The sequence below is a fragment of the Heterodontus francisci genome, chromosome 5, assembly GCF_036365525.1.
Source record: "Heterodontus francisci isolate sHetFra1 chromosome 5, sHetFra1.hap1, whole genome shotgun sequence".
Classification (NCBI taxonomy): Eukaryota; Metazoa; Chordata; class Chondrichthyes; order Heterodontiformes; family Heterodontidae; genus Heterodontus; species Heterodontus francisci.
This window is the reverse complement of record NC_090375.1, coordinates 196,086,398-196,110,848: the sequence shown is the minus strand read 5'-3', so window position 1 is coordinate 196,110,848 and position 24,451 is coordinate 196,086,398. Positions and strand designations below refer to the sequence as shown.

Below are 24,451 nucleotides of genomic sequence, written 5' to 3'. Positions count from 1 at the left end.
CCGACGTCACAGTTACATTTTTACATACAGGAGACAAGATTGCACACTATCTCCCATTTCTAACCTTGCTTTCCCTCCCCAAATATCCTGTCAACTCACAGCATCTGGTGTGTGTGCATGGTGAGCACTCAGCTCAGGTACTGAAGGCCCTCCAGCATTGACAGAATCAAAATACATATCAGAAAGTTCAGGAAAGCAGGAAGTAGAGGGGCAAAAAATACCCGAAAAACATGTCCCATCTTCAAAATACAATGAACATAATCCTCCTCTTTATATTCCCGTGAAACTGCCATTATCCATCTGACCAATTATTTACCAAAGTGTCAGAGATCACACTCTGGTTTCATTTTGATTTCAGTGATCTGCCATCTGACTTCACAAACCAAGAAATAGTGACATTTTTAATACTTTTCTTGATTCCAGGGCTATAACTGCAATCTACCAGCAAGAGTAAAACTTGGAGGCTCTATGCATGTAAAGTGTAGCCGTGACATCAGAGCAAAGCAGTTATAATGTAAAATACCAACAAAATTCTGCAGATGCTGGAAATCTGAAATAAAAACAAAAAATGCCAGAAATACTCATCAGGTCTGTCGGCCTCTGTGGAGAGAGAAACAGCTAAAGTTTCAGGTTGGAGCCAGGATGAGTCGGGGCTCTAGATTCTTAAGAAACATCCCACCTGTTCCAACCTGCCCATCTTTGGGGGTTAAAAGAGAGGGAAAGATAGACTGGATTGAGGAAAAGAGATAGAAAGGAAAAATAGGAAAAGCACTTTAAATTTTAAAAAAACTTTGAAAATCTGTGAGATCAATTTACCACTGACTGAACAGTTTCAATTGTTCCCTTTCTGGGTCAGAGAGGTTGACTGGCATTGTATGAACAATTATCACATTGTAAAAAAAAAAGGGGTTCTTACACGGTTAATTATCAGCTTTAACTTTCCGCAGTGAGTTTAAAGTGAAACTAATATGTAAATCCAGCAAGTTCCTAAAAATAAACGGGGACACTGAGGGCGAGAGGGTGTTTGTGTCAAGCAAACTGTGGAGCAGCATAATACTGAGCAACAAGTTCTGGAGATATGCAACTCACACTGTATCTCTACATCCCCTGAACGTGCTGGAGTTGGGGTGGGGAGGGGGAGGGGGGCGGTGGAGAGAGAGAGAGAGAAATAATTTTTAAAAACCTTACAAGTTATGGAGCACCTCAAAATAAATAGTTACTGGTACCCTGCAGAAGCTCAGTTGAGCAGACAGTGGTAGGGAATGAAGCGATTCCCTTTTGCGTGCTACCCAGAGTTAGACCCAAAAGTATGCTCAATGTCACAACCCTTTCACAAAAGCCCAAGTACCCACTCAACCAAATTAGAACCCAGCCTTAAAATGGTCATAAAATCAGTGTGAACAATCAGGGCCCAACACACCATATAGTTCTTCTTTAAGTCTGAAAATTTATGTTCCAACTCATTGAACTATCATTCATGCACATCAGGGCACAGGATGTTTAAGACCCTGAAATCAGGAAGCTGTTCCAATTTTTTGTGTTAAATTTTTAGTTTGCCAGGAAAATGCATTCCAAGAAAAAGGAAATACGCAGCAGGTCTCAGCCAGGATTAAAAAATATATGAAAACACTCAATAAATTACAATAAAACAGAAGAATTACTTTCTTTCACACGGCTCCAGTACGTCTGGTTGCAATCATAGTGTGATACAGCACAGGAGACGCCCATCATGCTTATGCCTGCTCTTTGGTAGATCTATCCAGTTAGTCCCACATCCCACTGCCCTGTGATTTTTTTACTCCCCCCTTCAAGTATTTATCCAATTCCCTTTCAAAAGTCTACTATTGAATCTGCTTCCACCACCCTTTCAGGCAGCACATTCCAGATTGCAACAACTCACTGCTCCTCGGACTCTTGTGCCAATTATCTTAAAATATCTGGTTACTGACCTTCCTGCCAGTGGATAGAATGCCTCATTATTGACTTTTACTATCAAAACCCTACATAAATTTTGAACACCTCTATTAAGTCTTCCCTTAGCTTTCTCTGCTCCAAGGAGAACAATCTCAGCTTCTCCAGTCTCCCCGCATAATTGAAGTCCCTCATCCCTGGTAACATTCTGCTAAATCTCCTCTGCACCCTCTCCAAGGCCTTGACATCCTTCCTAAAGTGGGATGCCCAGAATTGGCCCCAATCCTCCAGCTGAGGCCTACCCAGTGATTTATATAAAAGGTTCGGCAATGTTGAGACACCCTTGAAGTACGACTGGAGGATTCGCTTTGGAGAGTTGGGGCGTGGCCTGTTTTTATGGGCAGCAAGTTTGATAGATTGCTGTAAGAGATGGGAGAAGACTTGGGTATATTGTGATTAGCCCCTGAACTAATTTATGCCCAGGGTTGCACAATTGTTCAAGCCATATAATCACCCAGATTACAGTAAAAGCTTTGCTATTTGGCACTTTACCAACTGGAAAGTTCCATTAGTTGGAATTTCCGAAATCTTCCGAGGTTTGTCTCCCAATGCCGAGTTTTCCCCGGGTGCAGCCGATTGTTCTGGGCATTACTGTGCTCTAGTTAAGTGATGCTGCCGATAGTCACCTTAGTGGCGCTGCAGGCAGTCCATCTCATTGTGTCGCTGTGCTTATGCAGTATCACAATATACCACCACCACCCCCAATCACCTACATCTAGTGCTTTAGTGTAATTTACACATGAAGTTTCAAGAATTCTATGCATCTTTACTGCCTCAAGATATTGTATTGTGAATCTTCTTGTTCTTTGCCTGTAATCATTTCTCTTAAAATTAAAACTATTGCCTCGGTAGTACGACCCTCTGTTCCGATGCATGCCAGATAACAAAGCCTTTACTGTACTTGTATCTCAAAGCAAAAGCAGATGAAAAGCAACACCTCGTCATTTGGCTGCAAATCTCATATGAAGTGAGTTTACACAGCCTTAAACCAATGGCAGGTACAGCACAATCCTCCCCACTGCAAATCATAATTTCTCACTCTGTGGCTGAGACAGGCTTGTAAGGAGCAGATCCCCTTACTCAACACCCAACTGGAAATGCCCCAAATAGATACAGGTCACCAAAATCCAATGGTAGGTTACTGCACCTCAACAGCATGCAGTATTAATTACAAGGGAAGTTTGACCATTTTCCAATTGAGTCACAACCTGTAGTTTTACGGTTTCTTGAAATGGCAACTTCTCCAATTAGGCCCAAACAACATTAACTGCAGGCTATGCTCTTAATGTTGTTTGGGCCTAATTGGAGAAGTTGCCATTTCAAGAAACCGTAAAACTACAGGTTGTGACTCAATTGGAAAATGGTCAAACTTCCCAGGCTATGCTCTTTGCTTTTCTAGTTAAAGATCTCCATTAAATTTATGTTGATAGCTCTTTTAAGTAATGAATAAAATGGCTATTTCTCTACTAATTAGAACCTCTCATTTTAATCCAACAAGGCTGGGAAATGGTCGAGGACATTGCCAAGCAGTTCCCAAGTCAGAAGTCTTTGCACATAGTAACAGGAGTAGGCCATTCAGCCCATCGAGCCTGCTCCGCCATTCTAGATCATGGCTGATCATCTACCTCGGTTCCATATTCCCGCACTATCCCCATATTCCTTGATGTCATTAGGAACTAGAAATCTATCGATCTCTGTCTTGAACTTACTCAGTTGTTTAGTTTAGAGATACAGCACTGAAACAGGCCCTTCGGCCCACTGAGTCTGTGCCGACCATCAACCACCCATTTATACTAATCCTACACTAATCCCATATTCCTACCACATCCCCACCTGTCCCTATATTTCCCTACCACCTACCTATACTAGGGGCAATTTATAATGGCCAATTTACCTACCAACCTGCAAGTCTTTGGCATGTGGGAGGAAACCGGAGCACCCGGAGGAAACCCACGCAGACACAGGGAGAACTTGCAAACTCCACACAGGCAGTACCCGGAATTGAACCCGGGTCACTGGAGCTGTGAGGCTGCGGTGCTAACCACTGCGCCACTGTGCCGCACGTGTTGGGCACGGACGGAAAAAAAAAATCATGTTACATGAAACAAAATAGTTTGTGAAGCCTATTAAAACATCAAAGAGTCATTAAAGATTAGATATTTATGATTAAAAGATCTTGATTAGTGGACCCTTAATTAGAAATGGGAAGATGACTAATTATCAGTGTATTAACCACGTCGAATGCAGCATTGGTCTGGATTGGCTATTATTAGCACTGAAGGTCTAAGTCTGGGCTCCAAAGGAGTGATCGAGCATGCAACCCTCACACAAGCTCCTCCTGATGGAAGTTACAGTGAAACTAACATCGGCCATTGCACACAGACCAGCTAGGATCTTCGGAGACACAAAGGGAAATCATATTACTTACCTTACCATTGCATCTTCAAAATTGCTTTCCGTGAACTTGCTGCAAAAGTAGCTTCCACATTCTCACCCTCTCCCATTGCCATGTTTACAGCTTTTTAAATGCAAAATCACAATTCTCAGATACAGAAAGCTCTGTAGATAATTTTAAATGAATTATAATCGAATTTTGGATAGAAAAATCATGCTGCAGTTTCCTCCAGGTCCCTGGAAACAGGCCACACACAACAAGTGAAAAGATGTGCTGTCATGGGAAATGACATGTCGATGAACGTACAGGATATAGCAGACTGTGTGGAAACAGAAAAAAAACACACAAGAAAAATGCTTGAGAGAAGACTATGGCATCATTGTGATGTCACAGGAGTCATAGGAGTAACTCAGCTAAAACTGAACAGAGACAAAGACCTGGATTATGCTGTGGTGACGACGGTGAAATGGTTAGTGTTCGCTGTCATTACTCCTCTGAAATGGACAGCAACTTCCGGAGTCCACACATGCGCAATTAAACGTGGAAATCCAGAAGTTGCTGTCAGTGATTCTACACTTCTCACATAGTGCGCTGTTGAAGTCCCTGTGGACTGCAATCAATTAGAAATCACTGAACTGATGAAAGGTTGCCCTTTTACCATATTAGTCTTACTTCAAAGTTATACCTTGTTACCCATATGTAACTGAGTTTTAATGGCATACTAAGAAATAACAACTGCTAAAGGAACTTTCTGGCCCAAAAGAACTGATTTTATAGAGTCATAGAGAGATACAGCACCGAAACAGGCCTTTCGGCCCACTGAGTCCGTGCCGACCATCAACCACCCATTTATACTAATCCTACATTAATCCCATTTCCCTCTCCCATCCCCACCTTCCCTCAATTCTCCTACCACCTACCTACACTAGGGGCAATTTACAATGGCCAATTTACCTATCAACCTACAAGTCTTTGGCCTGTGGGAGGAAACCAGAGCACCCAGAAGAAACCCACGCGGTCACAGGGAGAACTTGCAAACTCCCTACAGGCAGTACCTGGGTTGCTGGAGCTGTGAGGCTGCGGTGCTAACCACTGCGTCACTGTATAATGTCATTTTTCTCATTCCAATAATTCCAAGCTTTTTAAATATAATTGGTTTTAAAAGTTTATGATACTTCAGCTTTTAATGTGTATGTCCCAATCATTTATTTCACTCTCTGCAAAAGTGAAGGCTAATCAATGCTTTTTACTTCCTCATTTTCTGTCTGTGAGAATACTTCAACGTGACTGGCTGCTTACCCTGCTTGAGGACAGCACTGTTGCTGGATGTCTGGAGATCCCCTTGACTTGGTGCCAGATTCAAATGGATGTCGGAAAGGGAAAACTCACACCAGAGGTCATTAGATCTTGATGGGCAACTTTCTTCAAGGTCAACGATGAGTGTCACTATTCACTGCAGATATTGAAATCTGAGCCAAAAGGTTCTGATCCAGATTTGTTTTTAGGCCGTTGTGGGGGAGGGGAAGTGCTTTGCCTGATTACGTATTACAATATAAAAGTTCAATACTATTTAGTTTTGCATCACTTAGTTATGCGAATGACTTGCTTTTTTTTTTAAAAAAGGGGAATACGACCCACAAAACTCTGGTAACAATCTCAATCCCAAGTGATAAAAGCACAATTCAATCACTATAAAACAAATAGTGGCCTCATGTGCTGGCATTCTGTGGAAACTGCATCTTCACTCGTCTCCCCCCACCCCTGATAAAAATTCAAACCTAATTTCAGCTTCAATCATGCCTGAACATTTTTGCAGTTACAGAATTATTCTGGCATTTCCCATTCATTCGTAAGCAAATAATGAGACTTGTATTACATGCAGATATTTCCTCTTGACAACCGACCATAAAGTGATTGCTTTGCCAAATTCTGCACATCTATCGTGTGCGAGATCTCCCTGGTTATATTCTCATTGCCTGGTGTTACAAATATAGGGACTTGAAGCTGCGTCAAACCTGTTCAGGCAGCACCTTTAGAAAAGCTCAGATTTAAGAAAACGTTAGTCACAAGATTCAACAGTTATGCATTTAAATTTAATTAAGGCAAGGAGAAAGGGGCCTGAAATGGCCCATCAATGTCCCAAACCATCCCCAGTCGAAGCTCACAGGAGATCTCAGTTTCCCTTCATTTCATCTACTCTCATCTGCTGTTGCAGATGGACATGGAGTAGGTACTGGGTCAAAATGGCCCAAATTCAGCCCACAGAGAGCCACCCAGCATCCGAAAATAGCTCAAAATGCCATCAAGGCCGAAAGCAAATCTTTGATCCCAGAGATCAAAACTCAGAACATGGTACGACAACGCCATGATATTGCAAATATAGCCCCGCCACCAGTGTGTGGCAGGACTGATCCCATGACGTCAATTGGCTGGAATTCACCCCCCTCCCCAATACATAATTAAGAAAGGTACAAAAAAAACTTGCGAACTGCAAGCATTGCCCAACATTAAAGCAGCCTCCGCTTACAAAAAGGACTGCCTGGAATGGAGAGAACGGAAAAGTTTTAATAAGCACTAAGTTGTCCAAAGGCTTAAGGGGCTTTGGCCAAAGTCATCTGTGTGAAGACAGTGGTCTGTACCAAGCAGCCCACCCCTATACTCCGACAGTATTAATTACCGTTACTGGCTGTGGCGAGACCACAGACGCGTGGGCTAACTGTTGCAGAGCGATGGGACTTTGAAAGTATGGCCTAAATTACATGGATACACAAATTAAATATATGGTCAGTCTCCTGCTTAAAAGGCATGTTGAAGGACTGCAGCAATTGAGGAAAAGGTTTAACTGCAGGTTAGGAATGTAAGTGGATAGCACTCTGCCCCAGTTAGGCTTTCATTATGCTATCCTTCTCCTTGATCTGTTCACTTTAAGTAGTCAACATGTGGAAGACTCAGACAAATCTTTGAAAAGCCATAGCATGTGTGCCATGTTACCAAAACAAACAGTTAAAAGATAGACCTCTTTTCACTTATTCTAACATTTTGGCTTTTAGATCTTGCATTTTCAAGCTTCATTTGCACCTCTATGTGGTACAACACGGGTGATGCAGGTGAGATATTGCACAAATCCCTCTCTATCCCAAGTCTAAGATTATAAACTGAAAGCTTTAGTTTTATGCATTTATTACTTTGAAAAACCTTTTGAACTTTAAAGCAAAGCAAGTACATTTCATTATCTGAGGTAAGGTGATGAACATTTCAAACCTGGGACAAGAAGCAATCTGACCCGATCAGACCCAAAAGATACTCGGCACTGTCCAAAATAAACAGTGAGCGGCATTTGCAGCTTCTACAAAAATAAAAGCACTCAAAGAGGCTATAATAGAATACGTAAATAATCCTGCAATTGCTCAAAATTACAGCAAAGCACAAAACCTTCACCGTCCTGCAGAATAACCCATTCAGAAGCTATTGAACAGGAATTGATTTGATGACCAGTTTTTCTCTCCAAAGATTTGCATTTTACTCTGTGGCCTGTGCAGAGAGCTAGTGATGAGTGACAAAGGTTGAAGTAATGCAGCAAGCTTTAGCAAGGCAATTAACTACAACCTTTGCAAAGCCACAGAGACACTTGTCACAATCCAACCGGGCTCCAAGATGTTTGTCCAGGATCTGGTTGTACAGTTGGACAGAGAGTTTAACCTCAGCTCTGGCTCAGTGGGTAGTGCTTTCGACTCAGTCAGCAAGTTGCATTCCAGCAACTCCAGGCTGGCACTCCAGTGCAATATTGAGGGAGTGTTGCACCATCGGAGGTGCCGTATTTCGGATGAAAGCGAGGCCCTGCCTGTCCTCCCAAGTAGGCATAAAAGATTAAGAAGTGGAGCAGAGGAGTTCACCCTGGTGTCCTGGTCAATTTTTATCCCTCAAGCAACATCACTAAAGCAGATTATTTGGTCATTTACCACATTACTGTTTGTGGGAGCTTGCTGCGCGCAAATGGGCTGCCACATTTCTTGCATTACAACAGTGACTGCACTTCAAAATATGCAGTGATTGATAGCAAAACCCTTTGGAACATGCTGAGCTTTGTGCAAGGCACTAGAGAAATGCAAGTTCTTTCATTCTGCAAACAAAACGTATCCAGTTATATTTCCGCGCTCCTGTATACAACACTGTTTATAAAGTCAATTCGGATTATTTCCAGAAAACTTAATAATAGCATGAAAATGGTATATGTAATTTGGGTTCAGCACCCATGCAGACTACCAGCAGGTGAGGAGGAGTTTATGATGTGTCACACACCAATCGACTGAAAAAAATCCTGTCACAATGAAGACTCAAATGCAGAGACAAAATGGATTGTTCCATTTCTCTTAATGCGAGAAAGAGGGAAAAACCTGCTTAAGCCCAAATATTTGCAAGAAAAAGTGCAAGATTTGCATTAAAGGATACAGAAATAACAGCCAGCATTTGCCAATGCCTTGGCAGCACTGATCCAGATTTAAAAGTTACTAGTTTTTTTGGGAGGAGATCAAACTTACTAAGGGGCAAGCGGCAATGGTGGAGTCTGTACAGATAAGTTTTAATCCTACCCTTCCCATTGTCATGTAGGACATTTTACATTAGATGCAATGCAGTCCATCCAATATCGCACACTGTTTGAAGCAGCAATTGATTCTTTTAGTGAAAGGAGTAAAGATCACCATCTGTAAATTAAATTCAGAGGCTTTCTCTCAAAGAGTGGCAAACATGTCACAAGTATCAATGAAAGAGAAAAAGAAAGCAGAGAAAAAAGAAAAATGCAAAAGAAATAAATTGCATTTATACAGCACCTTTCACAACCTCAGGGTGTCCCAAAGCTCTTTTCAAAAGTATTTCATTTTCTGTAAAGTAGTCACTGTTGTAATGCAGTCAAATTGTGCACAGCAAGCTCCCATAAAATGATGTTGGTTAAGGGATAAATATTGCCCAGGATACAGGTTTGAACTCCCCTTCAAAAGTGCTACAGGATCTTTTACATCCACCCAAGAGGACAGACAGTTTAAACATCTCATTCAACAGACAGCACCTTTAGCAGTGCCAACCTAGAGTTTGTGCTCAAATCTGCAGAGTGGGCTTTGAACTCACAACCTTCTAACTCAAGGCATAAGTGCTACCCACTGAGCCACAGCTGACTAAAATATCACACACTCTTATCAAATATCTAGTTCTTTAGTGAGTTTCTGTAACATCCACTTATGATTAAATTGAACCAGATTTTTTGATAAATATGTGCAGATGTTAACTTTCATCAGAAATGCAATACCTTAGTATGCCAACACATCGAAGAAATTCTCAACAGAAAAAACCCTAAAACAGACATTGGAATTAGTGCTACAAAGGAGAGGGTGAAGGCTGCACAGGTACATTAATGGTTATGGGGCCAGACTGACTCCTACAATACATAGCATTCACAAGCACATCGCACAGCTACTGCCTTCTGACATGCGCTTCTATAATCCAAGTTTAGTCCAACAGTTACTGTCAAACACTGCGCAAAACAGACACAAAAATAGTTTTATAAATGCAACTGGCATGACGATCAGTATACACAGCTGGCTGGATTTTCAGTTACAACGTAGTTACCGAAACCATCATGTCAAACTAACAGCACTTTAATTCAATGGGGCTCAACTTTGCTGCAAGCTGGTCACATCGAGCCATTGACTAGGCCACATATAATCATTCCTATGGAGAATTATCAAATTAAGTTGGGTCATCAGATTAAGGAAAAACTGCAGCACGATTGTGTGCTGAGCATTCCAACCTCATTTCTGCAATGTCGTTGATTAGATAGAGATCTAGAAATTAAAAATAAAACTTATCGGCTGACAGTATCTAATAGTCATTCAATTCCTCCCACCCACCCCTCCGGACAAGCACGGCTAATAAACACAGGAGAAAAGTTCAATGCACAGCAATAAAACGTTGGCCACTCAACCTTTTTTTTAAAACAGAAGAGGTTAATTCTCCATCCAGCACCAAACACCAGAAAACACAGGCGGGTTTCCTTCCCAGACAGAACACACCTCCAAGGGGCCAATGAGTCATCTAATTCAAAACATATACTGATGTGTGCATCTAATACTTGCTTGAAAGGCTCTGTGCTATGATACAAATGTATTTTCTACATAAATAATACCATTCGATTACAGTCCCTAATTAAAAATCTCGGTCTTATTATTTGTCCTGTATTTGTGGAGAGGTGGCACCGGAGAGAATTTTGTGATGTTAACTGAGACTTTAATGTAGATCTTTGACAGTGTTCCAGTTAAATTAACTTATATTCGCACAAGCCTCCAAACTTTATACTTGGAGTTTTGTTTAAATTCTCATTCTAGTTTTCAAATCTCTCCATGGCCTTGCTCCTCCCTATCTCTGATCGCCTCCTGGCCTCAAACCCTTCAAGACACCTGCGCTCCTCCAATTCTGGCCTCTAGTGTATCCCTGATTTTAATCGTTTCACCATTTGTGGCCGTGCCTTCAGCTGCCTGGGTCCTAAACTCTGGAATTCACTCCCTAAATCTCTCAGCCTCTCTCTCCTTTAAGATGTTCCTTAAAACCTACCTCTTTGACCTAGTTTTTGGTCATCTCCCCTAATATCTTGTCTGTCAAATTTCATCTGATAAACACTACCATGAAGGGCCTTGGGGATATTTTACAATGTTGAAAAGGCGCTATATAAATGCAAGTAATTGCTGATGATTTTGGAAGCTCTGCATCGAAAGTGTCAGTGGGATGGCAGGGAGAGAGAGAGAAAAAAAGTGTGTCGAAGATTTGGTTGTGATTTTCTAAGGCTGTGCAGATAATCAGCTGATTTCATGTTTTATTTCTCCCCTAAAAAGCCAACCAAAAGAGGAGGAATTATGTGCATGTGTCCATTTCCTACATATTTCTTCCTTTTAAATGAATTTCATTTAAAAAGCTGATCTTGTTTCACAACAATGTAAGGAGATAGTCACAATGGAGCTCTCTGCACATAACTGCTGCTGCAGATTTAGGAAAGGTTTGTTACTCTTGGATCACAAAAGTGATTTGAAATATCACACATCGTTATAGCCCTCAGAGTATTGAACGGTGATCTCTGCCTAAGCTCAGGTTACACAGCACTAACGTAGGAAGTAACATCTGAGCTAAAATTTAAATTAAAGAGCATGCCAGACTCTCTCTCCAGACCACACAAGCCTCTACTCAGATCGCACACAGAGTAGAGAAGTCCATCAAACGATGCCTGGTATTAACTAGTTGTCTCTCTTTCAAGTTATGAAGTTGGCATTCATCTCATGGACATAGGTTACTCTTCCCTTCTCCCTGCAGTTCTCCTTCAATCCACCCTCACCTGTACTGGCACCACTTCCAATTCTGGTCTAGTAGTGCCAGCCGTGGTTCAGTGGGGAGCACTCATGCCTCTGATTCAGACAGCTGTGGGTTCAAAGACTTGAGCAGAAAATCCAGGCTGACATTCCCTCAGTACTGAGGGAGCACTGCACTGTCTGAGGTGCTGTTTTTTGGATGAGACATTAAACAGATGCCCCCGTCGGCCCTCTCTGGGTGGATGTACAAGATCCCATGGCACGATTTTGAAGAGGAGCAGGGGAGTTCTCCCCGGTGTCCTGGTCAATATTTATCCTTCAACCAACATCACAAAAACTGATGTTCTGGTCATTATCACTTTGCTGTTTGTGGGATCTTGCTGTGTGCAAATTGACTGCCACGTGTCCTACATTACAACAGTGACTACACTTCAAAAAGTACTTCATTGGCCGTAAAGAACTCTTAGACATCCTAAGTCGTGAAAGGCACTATCGAAACATAAGTTCTTATTACTCCTGCTCTTACAATACCGCTGTGGCGGGAACTGCCCACCTCATACAGCACACCGAGAACAGCACACAGGAGGAAGCAAGAGATCGGGAAGTCACACTGCTACAGTTCTTAACTATGTGTCTCATTAGAGGAGGATCCCCTGGGGAAAACAGCCACCGCCTGGATGCTCAGACCAGAAGTTTTCAAACCACTTGTGACAGGGCAGGTTGACTGCTGAACACCCAGAATTATTGCTGTAGCCAACTTCGATTCCGATACAATGCAAAAGTACGAAACCAAGAGTAAGAGTAATACAACAAAATTCAAGATAAGAACGAGCAATCAAAACTTTCCACTCAGTCTTTTTCAAAAAGCCTGCAGTACAATATAACATTCGGATTAGTAGGTATAAGTGCAGGCAGTGTAACACATCGATAGATTGCCAGGGTTGTAAAGTAACAAGCTCTTACAGATTGCTAAAGAGCAGATTTCAGAAAGATTGTATTCCATACTGATGGGTCTTTAACTTGTTCAACACACAAATCAAGCTGCAATATTAATTCTGTATTTCAAATTGTTAGGATTTAATTCCTCTAAAGTTTAATTGCACTGTGGAATAAGCTACAAAAACACACAAGATGATTTATCTGGGTGCAATTTGGGCTCAGAAAGGTTTGTGAAAATAAAACGCTCACAGCACCTTGCCTTAGGATCACACCACCAAGTATAGAAAAGATAAACTCTTTCACTGATGGTTCTCTAGACTGTGCAACATTTGGTGGTGAGATTGGATTCATATTTTACTGCAACACTTTCATTCCAAGGTTACAAATAGGAACAGGAGGAGGCCATTCAGCCCCTCGAGGCTGTTCCGCCAATGAGATCATGGCTGATCTGTGACCTAACTCCATATGCCTGCCTTTGCCCATACCCCTTAATACCTTTGGTTAACAAACATCTATCAATCTCAGATTTAAAATTAACAATTGCCATTTGCAGAAGAGAGTTCCAAACTTCTACCACTCTTTATGTATAGAAGGGTTTCCTAATTTCACTCCTGAAAGATCTGGCTTTAAAAATTAAACTATGCCCCCTCGTACTAGGCTCCCCAACCTTATCTGTTCCCTTTAGCATCTTGAAAACTTCAAACAAATCACCCCTTAACCTTCTAAATTCCAGGACATACAGCTTATAATCAGAAAAGCAAAAATAAATTAAGACTGCACAGTAAGATCGTATATCTTTGCACTGAGCAACTGCTAAATTTTGGATGGATACACAAAAAAAAAGTTTTTTTTAAAGAAATTAATCCTCAGGATATGCATAATTGTTGGCAAGGCTGGCATTTATTGCTGATCCCTAAATTGTCCCTCAAGAAGCTAGTGAGTCACCTTGTTGAACCATTGCAGTCCAATGTGATACATGGCACTCAGCAGTCTTGACAATCATTTCCCACCAAATTTTCAAATATCAATGTACAGATGCTTTCACACTTCCTAGATTTTCAGGTAGTCTCTTACCTCCTGGACAGTGCCTTTTTGTCATTTTACATCTCCTGGATTCTGCAATAGTTGGACAGGGTATTGTGTCCTTTGCTGGCTTTTTCACGATTTGTCGTGTCCTGGTTTCAAGCCCCCATTTGTAGCCACACGTTTTGTTGTTCTTTATGCATGTTCCCCAGTTGCTCCATGGTCCGACCTCACAACCTTCTGAACACACACACAATACAACAGACTTTATTAGGATTTGAATGCAGTCAACAAAATCACACCAACTCACACATTTCAGACAATTAGCTGAACAGCAACTCACTGAGCTCAGTAACCAATAACCCTCTGAACACAAAAAGATTACGTCTGTACTGCACGCTTGATAGGACAGGTGTGAGACAACCAAACCTTCTGCAAGATCTCTCACTTTTGCATGAGGGATCACTTATAATATACAAAGCTGAACACTCAGGCAGTACGTTTATGATGTACTTCAAAAAGGTGGTTGATTGTAGCAGCTTCAAAGGGACTATTTGTTTAAATTCCATTATGCAAAAACTAACCATGAGGAAGCGATGCTTCAGTTGTAGAGAGCCTTGGCCAGACCCCATGTAGACTCCTGCATCCAGTTCATTGCAGTGTAAAGCAAGAATGGTATATTGGCCTTGGAGTGCATGCAGCACAAATTCACCAGAATGGTACCAGGACTTCACAGGATTAAATAAGGAGAGTTTTCAAAAACGTGGGCTTGTACGCCCTTGAGTTTAGGGGATTGAGGAGGACTCCAACTGAGGTGTCTAAAGTGATTAGGGAATCTATAGGGTAGTTACGAAGACATTATTTCCTCTGGCAAGGGAAAAAACAAGGGGACAGAATTTGAGAGCTCGGCATTTCAGGAGCAAAATCAGGAAGCACTTCTTCACACATAGGGTAGTGGAAATCTGGAACTGTCTCCCCCGAAAAATTGTGGATCCTGGGGGTCGATTGGAGCTTTCAAGACGGAGATCTATATACCTCGGACCTCTAGTAGCTCAATGCATTTGTGAAATGATTTGTTGTAGATGTTCATGCTGCCTGTTGCAAACATTTGTTTTTGGACAAATCCTGCGTACAAATTTCTGACACTGCTGCCAGCTTAAGGCAGAAATTGAATCACAACACATGTAATGTCCGCAGCCACTGTTTGCACTAGTTTTCTGGTTTAGGAAAGCAGCAACATGCGTGCACACACATACAAATCTCAAGAAAACACAACAACTCAATTTATTAGACTTGACACAAGCTATTAATAAATCTTAAATCGAACCAACTGCTCGAAACGTACATCATCCCCTCTGTAAGACGTGTTACATGAAATCACTTACCCACACATTCCATGTGGTCTTGCAATAGTACAAACCCTTCAGGACATTCTTCAAAGCATCGGCCTTTGTGCAAGTAAAAACCAGCTTTGCACTTTGTACAAAAGTCTTTGCTGAAACATGTATCACAATTATCTATTTTACATCCTGTAAATTAAGCAAAAAAAAAAACTTGTTAGAAAGCACACTAGTTCTGAAGTGTAAATTTCACTGGAACATTGCGAGTTCTCTCAATTATGCAGGTTTTCTTGCAAAAAAAAAACACAAAGGAAAAGTATCACCAGGTACTGAAATAGAAAGCAGCTGCAGTCGGCTGTCATCTACCAAGCTTTAATCAAAAATGATCCATTCTGCAAAGGGGTTGTGTGCTTGCTGCTACATCATATTAAACACACTTGCAAGGCAAGACTGGAATTTTTTATGACCATGCCAATTTAAAACCAAAAAGGAGGAAGACGGGCATTACAATTCACGTCAAGAAAAGCCTTATTTTAATTCTTTCATGGGATGTGGGTGTCACTGGCTCGGCCAGCATTTACTGTCCATCCCTAATTGTCCTCCAGAAGGTAGTGGTGAGCCACCTCCTTGAGCTGCCGCAGTCCATGTGATGTAGGTACACCCACGAGTGGTAAATTCCATATTCAACAACTTGTATTTAAACAGCACCTTTAAGTGTGGCAAAACATCCCAAAGCAGCGCTAAAAAAAATTGATACCAAAACACACGAGGAGATATTAGCGCAGGTGACCAAAAGCTTAGTCAAAGAAGTAGGTTTTTAAGGAGCATCTTAATAGGAGGAGATTGGGAGGTACAGAGGTTTAGGGAGGGAATTTCAGAGCTTAGGGCCTAGGTAGCTGAAGGCACGGCTGCCAATGGTGGAACAATGAAAATCGGGGATGCCCAAGAGGCCAGAATTGGCAGAGCGTAGAAATTTGAGAGGTTTGTAGGGTTGGAGGAGGTTAGAGATGGGGAGGGATTTGAACAGAAGGGTGAGAATTAAAAAAAAAGAGTTGATGCCAGACTTGGAACTAAATGTAGGTCAGCGAGCGCAGAGGGTGATGGCGAACGGGGCTTGGCAAGAGTTAGGATACTTCCTTGAACTATAGTTCGGAGATCCAATTTGGACACGATGAAAGCTGCTAACCCAGGTGGTCTGATATACTGCAGAAAGCTTTCTCTCTGGCTGGGGCTGAACATCCTGCTGTCAGATGGCACTCGCCTGAATGCTGAACGATTATTTCCTAAACTGCTACCGATCACATCCCACTCCCCTTCAGTCTCATTGTTCTCCAAGCTCTCAGCTTGCTTCTAACTTGTCCCAAAGATTCGGAGATAGCACAGCGCCAAACTGTTCCTGCACAAGTCAACGACCTTTCCACCTCAGCCAATCCCTGCCTATCTATATATCCATGACTCCTCCTCTAATGATTTCTGATTCCCCAATGTTCAGCATACACTTCGATCCCCAACACAACTCGTCAGGCCATACTCTGAACCTTCTGCTTCTTCCTTCAATACTGACCCAGTTAATCAGTCTCTCTCTTCCACCTAGCTGAATTAATTAGTCGCCCTGAACATCTCTCAACTCCATTAAGATCTCCCAAATAAAAGGGGTCACTACGGGAACCTGCACAAGTCCCAGCGATGACTTGTCTTTTGGGGGGTATTTGGATCACTTTGTTCGAGTCCTATTCGAGCTCCCTCCCTGACCTCACCCTCTGCTTCTTGCTCTCTCTGATGTGGAGAATTTCATTAACTCTGCTTCTGATCTACACTCACTTATCGCCCACACCTCCAATTCTGCCCTCCACCCTGGCAATAGAATTCCCATGGACATCTAGTACAAACCCAATGGACTTCCAAAACTTCCTGCAGCAACTCAATCGCTTTCACAGCTCCACATCCCACATCAGAGCTTCTGAAATATCTTCTTTTCACCAGCCAAAGTTTCCCCTCCAGATCTCAATAGCACTGTTGTTAACTGTATCTGCCTATCTGTATTTATACTCCCTCCCCTCCCATTTGCACCATGATCTCAGTCTTTGGCCACTTAGTGTTTAAGGATCAATGCTGCCTTGGCCTGAAACTCTGCAAGTCCCACCCTAAATCACTCCTCTAAGACATTCCTTAAAACCTACTTCTTTGAGCAAGTTTTTGGTTGCCTGTCCTAATGTCTCCTTCATTGGTTTGGTGTCAATTTCTTTGTCTGAGAATACTTCTCTGAAGCTCCTTGGGTCATTGTAGGATATTAAAGGAACTATATAACTGTTCATTAGAGCTGTTGAGAGACAGATGGACTGACAGAGAAGGCAAAGGCAGAGAGCAAGATCGAGTGAGTACACGTGATGGTAACAGAGACAGACCGAGGTCTCCACAAGGGAGTGATAGTGTGACGGAGGGATTTGAGTGGAGATGGTGCCGTGCAACCCAAGGGGAAATCCCTGCACATGCAAGTAGTAAGGGCACATAAGGCATGAGCGAAGACAATGTGCAAAAGAAAAGTGAAAAGGCAGTGAGAAATGTAACGATGGGCTGGAATTGATTTTTTACACAAAAACCAGAGCAGAAGGGCTGCAACAGAAGTACATGAAGCCAATCATTGGAACTCTTGTCAATCCACAACAATGTACTAGCATCATTTAGAAGCGTAGACAATTTTCAAATAATTTTCATGTGACTAAGCATTAGGTTTAAGAGGTTTTCATTCTTACCTTTAATACTATGTACAAATTGAGGGGAATATCCACAAAGAAGGCACTTAATTACTTTAAGTGTAGTCACTGTTGTAATGTAGGAAATGCAGCAGCCAATTTTCACACAGCAAACTGCCACAAACAGCAATGTGATAATGACCAGATAATCTGTGTGATTGATGTTGGTTGAGGGAGAGATATTGGCCCCAGGACACCAGGGAGAATTTCTCTACTCTTCGAATATTGCTGTCACATCTTTGACATCCACTTAAGAAGGCAGATAAGGCTCCAGTTTAACATCTCATTTCAAAGACGCCACCTCCAACATGGCTGCACAAGGAGTGCCGGCCTAGATTTTTGTGCTGACGTCTCTGGAATGGGGCTTGAGCCCACAACCTTCTGAGTCAGAGATGAGAGTGCTACTCACTGAACCATATCAGTTAGGATTGCAAAAGCTGCAATCAGGAAGATAGACATCAGATTGTGCGAGAAGAATCAAATGGGAGATTGGTCAAGAAGGTAAAAGCCCATGGGATCCAGGGCAATTTAGCAAATTGGATCCAAAATTGGCCTAGTGGCAGGAGGCAGGGGGTGATGGTCGACAGTTGTTTTTGCAAGTGGAAGCCTGTGACCAGTGGGGTACCGCAGGGATCGGTGCTAGGACCCTTACTGTTTGTAGTGTACATTAATGATTTAGATGCAAATATAGGAGGTATGATCAGTAAGTTCGCAGATGACACAAAAATTGGTGGTGTCGTAAATAGTGAGGAGGAAAGCCTTAGATTACAGGATGATATAGATGGTCGGAGCAGTGGCAAATGGAATTTAATCCGGAGACGTGTGAGGTGATGCATTTTGGGAGGATGAACAAGACAAGGGAATATACAATGGATGGTAGGACCCTAGGAAGTACAGAGACTCAGAGGGACCTTGGTGTACTTGTCCATAGATCACTGAAGGCAGCAGCACAGGTAGATAAGGTGGTTAGGAAGACATATGGGATACTTGCCTTTATTAGCCGAGGCATAAAATATAAGAGCAGTGAGGTTATGATGGAGCTGTATAAAATGCTAGTTAGACCACAGCTGGAGTACTGTGTACAGTTCTGGTCACCACACTATAGGAAAGATGTGATTGCACTGGAGAGGATGCAGAGGAGATTCACCAGGATGTTGCCTGGACTGGAGTATTTCAGCTATGAAGAGAGACTGGATAGGCTAGGGTTGTTTTCCTTAGAGCAGAGAAGGCAGAGGGGGGACCTGATTGAGGTATACAAAATTATGAGGGGCATAGATAGAATAGACAGGAAGAAACATTTTCCCTTAGCGGAGGTGTCAATAACCAAGGGGCATAGATTTAAGGTAAGGCGCAGGAGGTTTAGAGGGGATTTGAGGAAAAAAATTTTCACCAGAGGGTGGTTGGAATCTGGAACACACGGCTTAAAGGGGTGGTTGAGGCAGGAACCCTCACAACATTTAAGAAGTATTTAGATGAGCACTTGAAATGCCATAGCATACAAGGCTACGGGCCAAGTGCTGGAAAATAGGATTAGAATAGATAGGTGCTTGATGGCCGGCACAGACACGATGGGCCGAAGGGCCTGTTTCTGTGCTGTATCACTCTATCACTAACGAGGAAAAGCCCTTTTTTAAAAAGGTAACTTGCTTATCCTGAATTTTTCCTACATTTTCTCCTTAACTCCTGCAGGTTCTGACTCACTGGTGGACAAATCCCTGGGCGCACTCCAGTTATGTGGCCAATTTTTTTTTTGAGAGTGTGTGCAGGACACAGTGAGAGAGAAAACAAAAAGGAGACACACAGAGGCAGAGGCAGAGGGTGAGAAAGAACTAAATATCGCCGGACTTTAAACATAGAGAGAGTGCAACAGAACAGAGTCCAGTTCTCTGAAGAATCCAACTGTTGCACCACTGAAGCCATCCCAGCTAACTCAGACCTGGACTGTGCATCTCATGGAGCAAGAGCCCTCCTACCATTAGTGGCAATTTCGCCAATGTAGTTTTAAAACAAGTAGTGATAATTTGAGACACAAGCCAAGCAATGACTGTTCAGTGATAAAGGGCCCTACAGTCACAATGAGAGCAACTAGAGTATTAATATTTACTGAATATAATTAGATTTGTAGTTGACGTGAACATGAAACATTCAGCCTAATTCCTCATGCAGAGTAATAGGTTTTGATTATTTGCCATGAGACTTCCAATTGCAGGATGTCTAAAAGCATTGCTCATATTTCCTTGTTACAGTACTTTTACTGAATACATATACTTTTAGCCGAATGACACTCAGTGGCTTTATCAGAAATAAAAAAGATAAAGTACATGGATTTGCAATTTACAATTTTCCTCTCTTAGGGGTGGATTTTGCCGAGATCGTCGGGAACCCAGTGTTGGGCTCAGTTCTATCTTGGGAACCGGAAGTAGCCAAGACAGGACATTGGTCATGATTTTCCGAGGCAGTCAAAAGAAGAAACATTCTCCGGGTGCTCTGTCCAATTAACGACTGCGGCTGACCAGGAAACAGGCAGACCCAGTAGGCACGCCTGCAGCGATGCCCGGCTGGCAGCCCTACCTGGACAGGGTGCAGGTGGAAGCCCTTGAAAGGATGGCCTGCAGCCATGGCGGTGACCCTTAGGCTCGTGTGGCTCCTGAGGGGATGGGATTTCAAGGAGGCCTTGCTAGCCCCCAGCCTGCCTCATCCGCAGTTGGGAAGAACCCAGCAGCAGCACCGACTTGACGCCAACTGGGGACTTAACGGAGCCTAATTGGCTACTTGCCGCTGAAACCCCGCCTCCGGCACGATCGATCGGAGGTGGGATCGCATCAGGGAGACACCCCGACAGGAGATTCACTAATGTGGCTCCAAACCCAGTCTCCACGGGACTAGGAACATTCAACCCTTTCTCCTCATTTTACACACAAATTTCCTTACAGCCACTGATACTCAAACAGAACTGTACAGAAGCCTCACTTGCAACACAAATAGAACTCCCAGCAAGATTATGGCGACAGACTGGGAGCAGCTCCGAGGAGAGTTCGAGCCTTCCAAACTTATTTTTGTGAAGCTCTGTTGGCACTGTTACCATGCCTCTGCACCAAACTGGCACAGTGATCCTGCCTAATTACACTCAACAAACAGCTCTGCCATTGCATATTGGTTCACACAACTCTTCATAAACACAAGAGCATAAGAAATATGAGCAGGAGTAGGCCACAAGGCCTCTCACGCCTGTTCTATGCCATTCAGTAAGATCATGGTTGATTTTCTACATCAACTCCACTTTCCACCCCCATCCCTGGATTTCCTTAGTACCCCAAAAATCTACCGATCTCTGTGTCGAATATACTCGACAACTGAGCACCCACAACCCTCTGGCGTGGAGACTCCAAAAATTCGCAACCCTCTGAGTGAAGAAATTTCTCCACCTCAGTTCTATATGGCCAATCCCTTACACTGAGAATGTGACCCTCTCGTTCTAGACACTCCAGCTAGGGGAAAACAGCCTCTCAGCATCTACCCTATCAAGCCCTCCTAGAATTTTACATGCTTTAATGAGATCACCTCTCATTCATCTAAACTCCAGAGAATATAGGGCCAACTTACTCAAATTTAGCTTGCAAATTGAGTCTACAGCACAAAAACAGGCCATGTAGCCCATTGGTCCATCCTGGTGTTTATGCACAACATTAACCTCCTCCCACCCCTACAATATATCCTTCTATTCCTTACTCCTTCATGTGTTTATCCAGCTTCCCCTTAAATGTATCTATACTGTCCACCTCAACCACTCCCTGTGGTGGTGAGTTTCACATTCTCACCACACTCTGGGGAAAGAAGTTTCTCCCGAATGCCCTATTTGATTCATTAGAGACTCTCTTACATTTATGGCCCATAGTTTGGTCTCACCAGCAAGTGGAAACAATTTCTCTACCCCTATCCAATAAACTCCTCCATGATCTTAACAGCCTCCATCAGGCCACCCCTCAGTCTTCTTCTTTCTAGAGAAGAGAGTCCCAGCCTGTTCAGTCTTTCCTGATATCGTCAGTTGAAATGCAAACCGGGTTTTAAGTCCTTCTGCAATTATTTGCTTAATTAAAAAAGATCTGTTTGAACATCCAGAAAGGTCAAACAGCTTACTTGCTAAATTGGTTCCTGATCGGGGGAGGGGGGGGTGGTCCTGTCAAGTTCAATTCACTGGTTGTCACCATAAGATCAAAAATTACTGATGAAGCAGCTTAGTAACATGGTCAAAATGAGCAATGGACAATTTTTTGCACCATTATGAATTAGTAGAAGTTATAAAAGGCAGAAGGGAAAAGTCATGCTATTCATTCTGGGATTTGGGTGTCACTGGCAAGGCTGATTTTTATTGCTCATTCCCTAGTTGCCCTCAAGGTGGTGGCAATGGGCCTCCTGGGACCACTGCAGTCCCTGTAGCGAAGTTCTTGTTCCCCTTGGTTACAGCTTCCTCTGCCACTTCAGACTGGAGTCACATGTAGGCCGCACTGGGCAAAGGCCCGTAGATTTCTTTCCCTTGAAAGGACATCATAAAGCAGTTGGGTTGTTACAACAACTGAGAGTTTTATTTCTCAATTTGTTTTAAACTGAATTCTAAATGCTCAAAATCCACTGAACAGGAGTTCAAATTCCACTGTGGAAGTTATTAGTCCAGGCCTGTGGACTGCTAGTGTACTAATGTAACCACTATGCTACCGTACACCAAGAAGATGTCATTTTAGCTTTAAGGTTAGTAGTTAATTCTTCCATGCAAGAGAACATCTCAATATTGCAAGCTTTGTACAATGTATCAACTAAAGAGTAGACTTCCTCTATTTTAATTCCCACTCACCTGCTTCGGCAATGTGGCACAAATTGGCCACTAGGTATTCTGCAACTGATGTGTGGTGTGGGCAACACCTGATGCCATGTGGAGTGGAGCTCCCAGTCTCTGCTCAATGCTTCCTCTCTTTTCTAAACTCCCTCTGCAGCCTCATCCAACCCTATCTCTGTAACCTCCCCCAGTCCCACAACCCTCCCAGATCTCTGCTGTCCTCCTATGCTGGCCCTGCCCCATCCCCGACATCCTTTCTCCACCATTGGCAGTCATGTCTTCAGCTGCCAAGGCCCTAAGCTCTGGAATTCTCTCCCTAAACAGCGGCACAGTGGCGCAGTGGTTAGCACCGCAGCCTCACAGCTCCAGCGACCCGGGTTCAATTCTGGGTACTGCCTGTGTGGAGTTTGCAAGTTCTCCCTGTGTCTGCGTGGGTTTCCTCCGGGTGCTCCGGTTTCCTCCCACATGCCAAAGACTTGCAGGTTGATAGGTTAATTGGCCATTATAAATTGCCCCTAGTATAGGTAGGTGGTAGGGAAATATAGGGACAGGTGGGGATGTGGTAGGAATATGGGATTAGTGTAGGATTAGTATAAATGGGTAGTTGATGGTCGGCACAGACTCGGTGGGCCGAAGGGCCTGTTTCAGTGTTGTATCTCTAAAACTAAAATCTAAAACATGTCTACATCTCTTGCCTTTTAGCTGTTCCTTAAAACCTACCTCCCTAACCAAGCTTTTAGTCACCTGTCTTAATATCTTCTTTAGATCGGTGTCAAAATTGTGTGTCCCAATGCCCCTGTGAAGCGCCTTGGGACGATTTACTACAATTAAGAGATGCTATATAAATGCAAGTTGTTGTAGTTTTAAAATTCACTTTGAACACTTCAAACAATTCAAAACAGCACAACTATCTGTTCCACACAGTAGAGGGAAATGATCAGTAACTTGGACAAACAGCGAATGAGAAATGCAGCAGCTGGCATTTTATCTGGGGGACGGCTTCAATTCAGACCTTTTTAATTGCGTGCTTGGCAGAATAAACACTAAACTGGCTCTAAATCACAATCATTATAGGTTGTTAAAATTAAAACTGGGGTTTCTCATTGAAATAACGTTAGGTTAAAGTGTGAATAGAGCCAGAATTTGTACATAGCTCTGGGCAGGTAAGGGAGTGTGTGGACAGAACATTCAATAAAACTCCGGAACAGAAATATTGCACATTAGCAAGCATTTGTAAATATAGAACTTACTGAAAAATGTACTTCTGAACAATTAGTGGGACTTGCACACAACACAGCAGAAAACTCTCCCCAGGATATTATCTTGCTGATACAAAAATGCAAATTGTTCCAACATTTCTCCAACTGGCCGCTCTTTCAATTTATCGAAAATTCCCCTTCCTGCATGATGCAAATGGTTGGGCAGCTTGAGGGAGAATTTAATACACTTTGTACAAAATACAAAAGCCTCAGCCACTTGCATTCATAGAAAGGTCCACTCCAAAAAGCACTAACAGAAGTGTTAAATCTCAACATTTTCTTCGAGAAGTCAGTCCCCAGATTTCCCCTGAAAATATTCTCTCCTCTCACATCCTCTTCAGTTATTTGTATATTTACTCACTACAACCCCATCCACCTCAAGGGTGCCTGGTTACAGAGCAAGGGTCAGTGGTACAGGACCATGAGGGACCAAGTCTACCGCAACCCAGACTCTGACATAAAAACAAACAGTGCTGGAAATACTCAGCAGGTCTGGCAGCATCTGTGGAGAGAGAAGCAGAGTTAACGTTTCAGGTCAGTGGCCTTTCATCAGAACAGAAAGGTTTTTACTTCAGATTTCCAGCATCTGCA

General features: G+C 42.8%; 1 protein-coding gene across 2 annotated transcripts in view; it reads right to left on the bottom strand.

Annotated features, from left to right (window-relative positions):
- Window positions 1-24,451, bottom strand: part of rspo2 (R-spondin 2) — a 219,430-nt gene that overhangs the window by 28,470 nt on the left and 166,509 nt on the right. For both annotated transcript variants that reach the window (XM_068031005.1, XM_068031006.1), the window contains exons 4-5: window positions 15,063-15,206; window positions 13,729-13,917 (exon numbers count right to left, since the gene is read on the bottom strand). In XM_068031005.1, coding sequence (XP_067887106.1) covers window positions 13,729-13,917; window positions 15,063-15,206 — 333 coding nt within the window. The remainder of the gene's footprint in view (window positions 1-13,728; window positions 13,918-15,062; window positions 15,207-24,451) is intronic.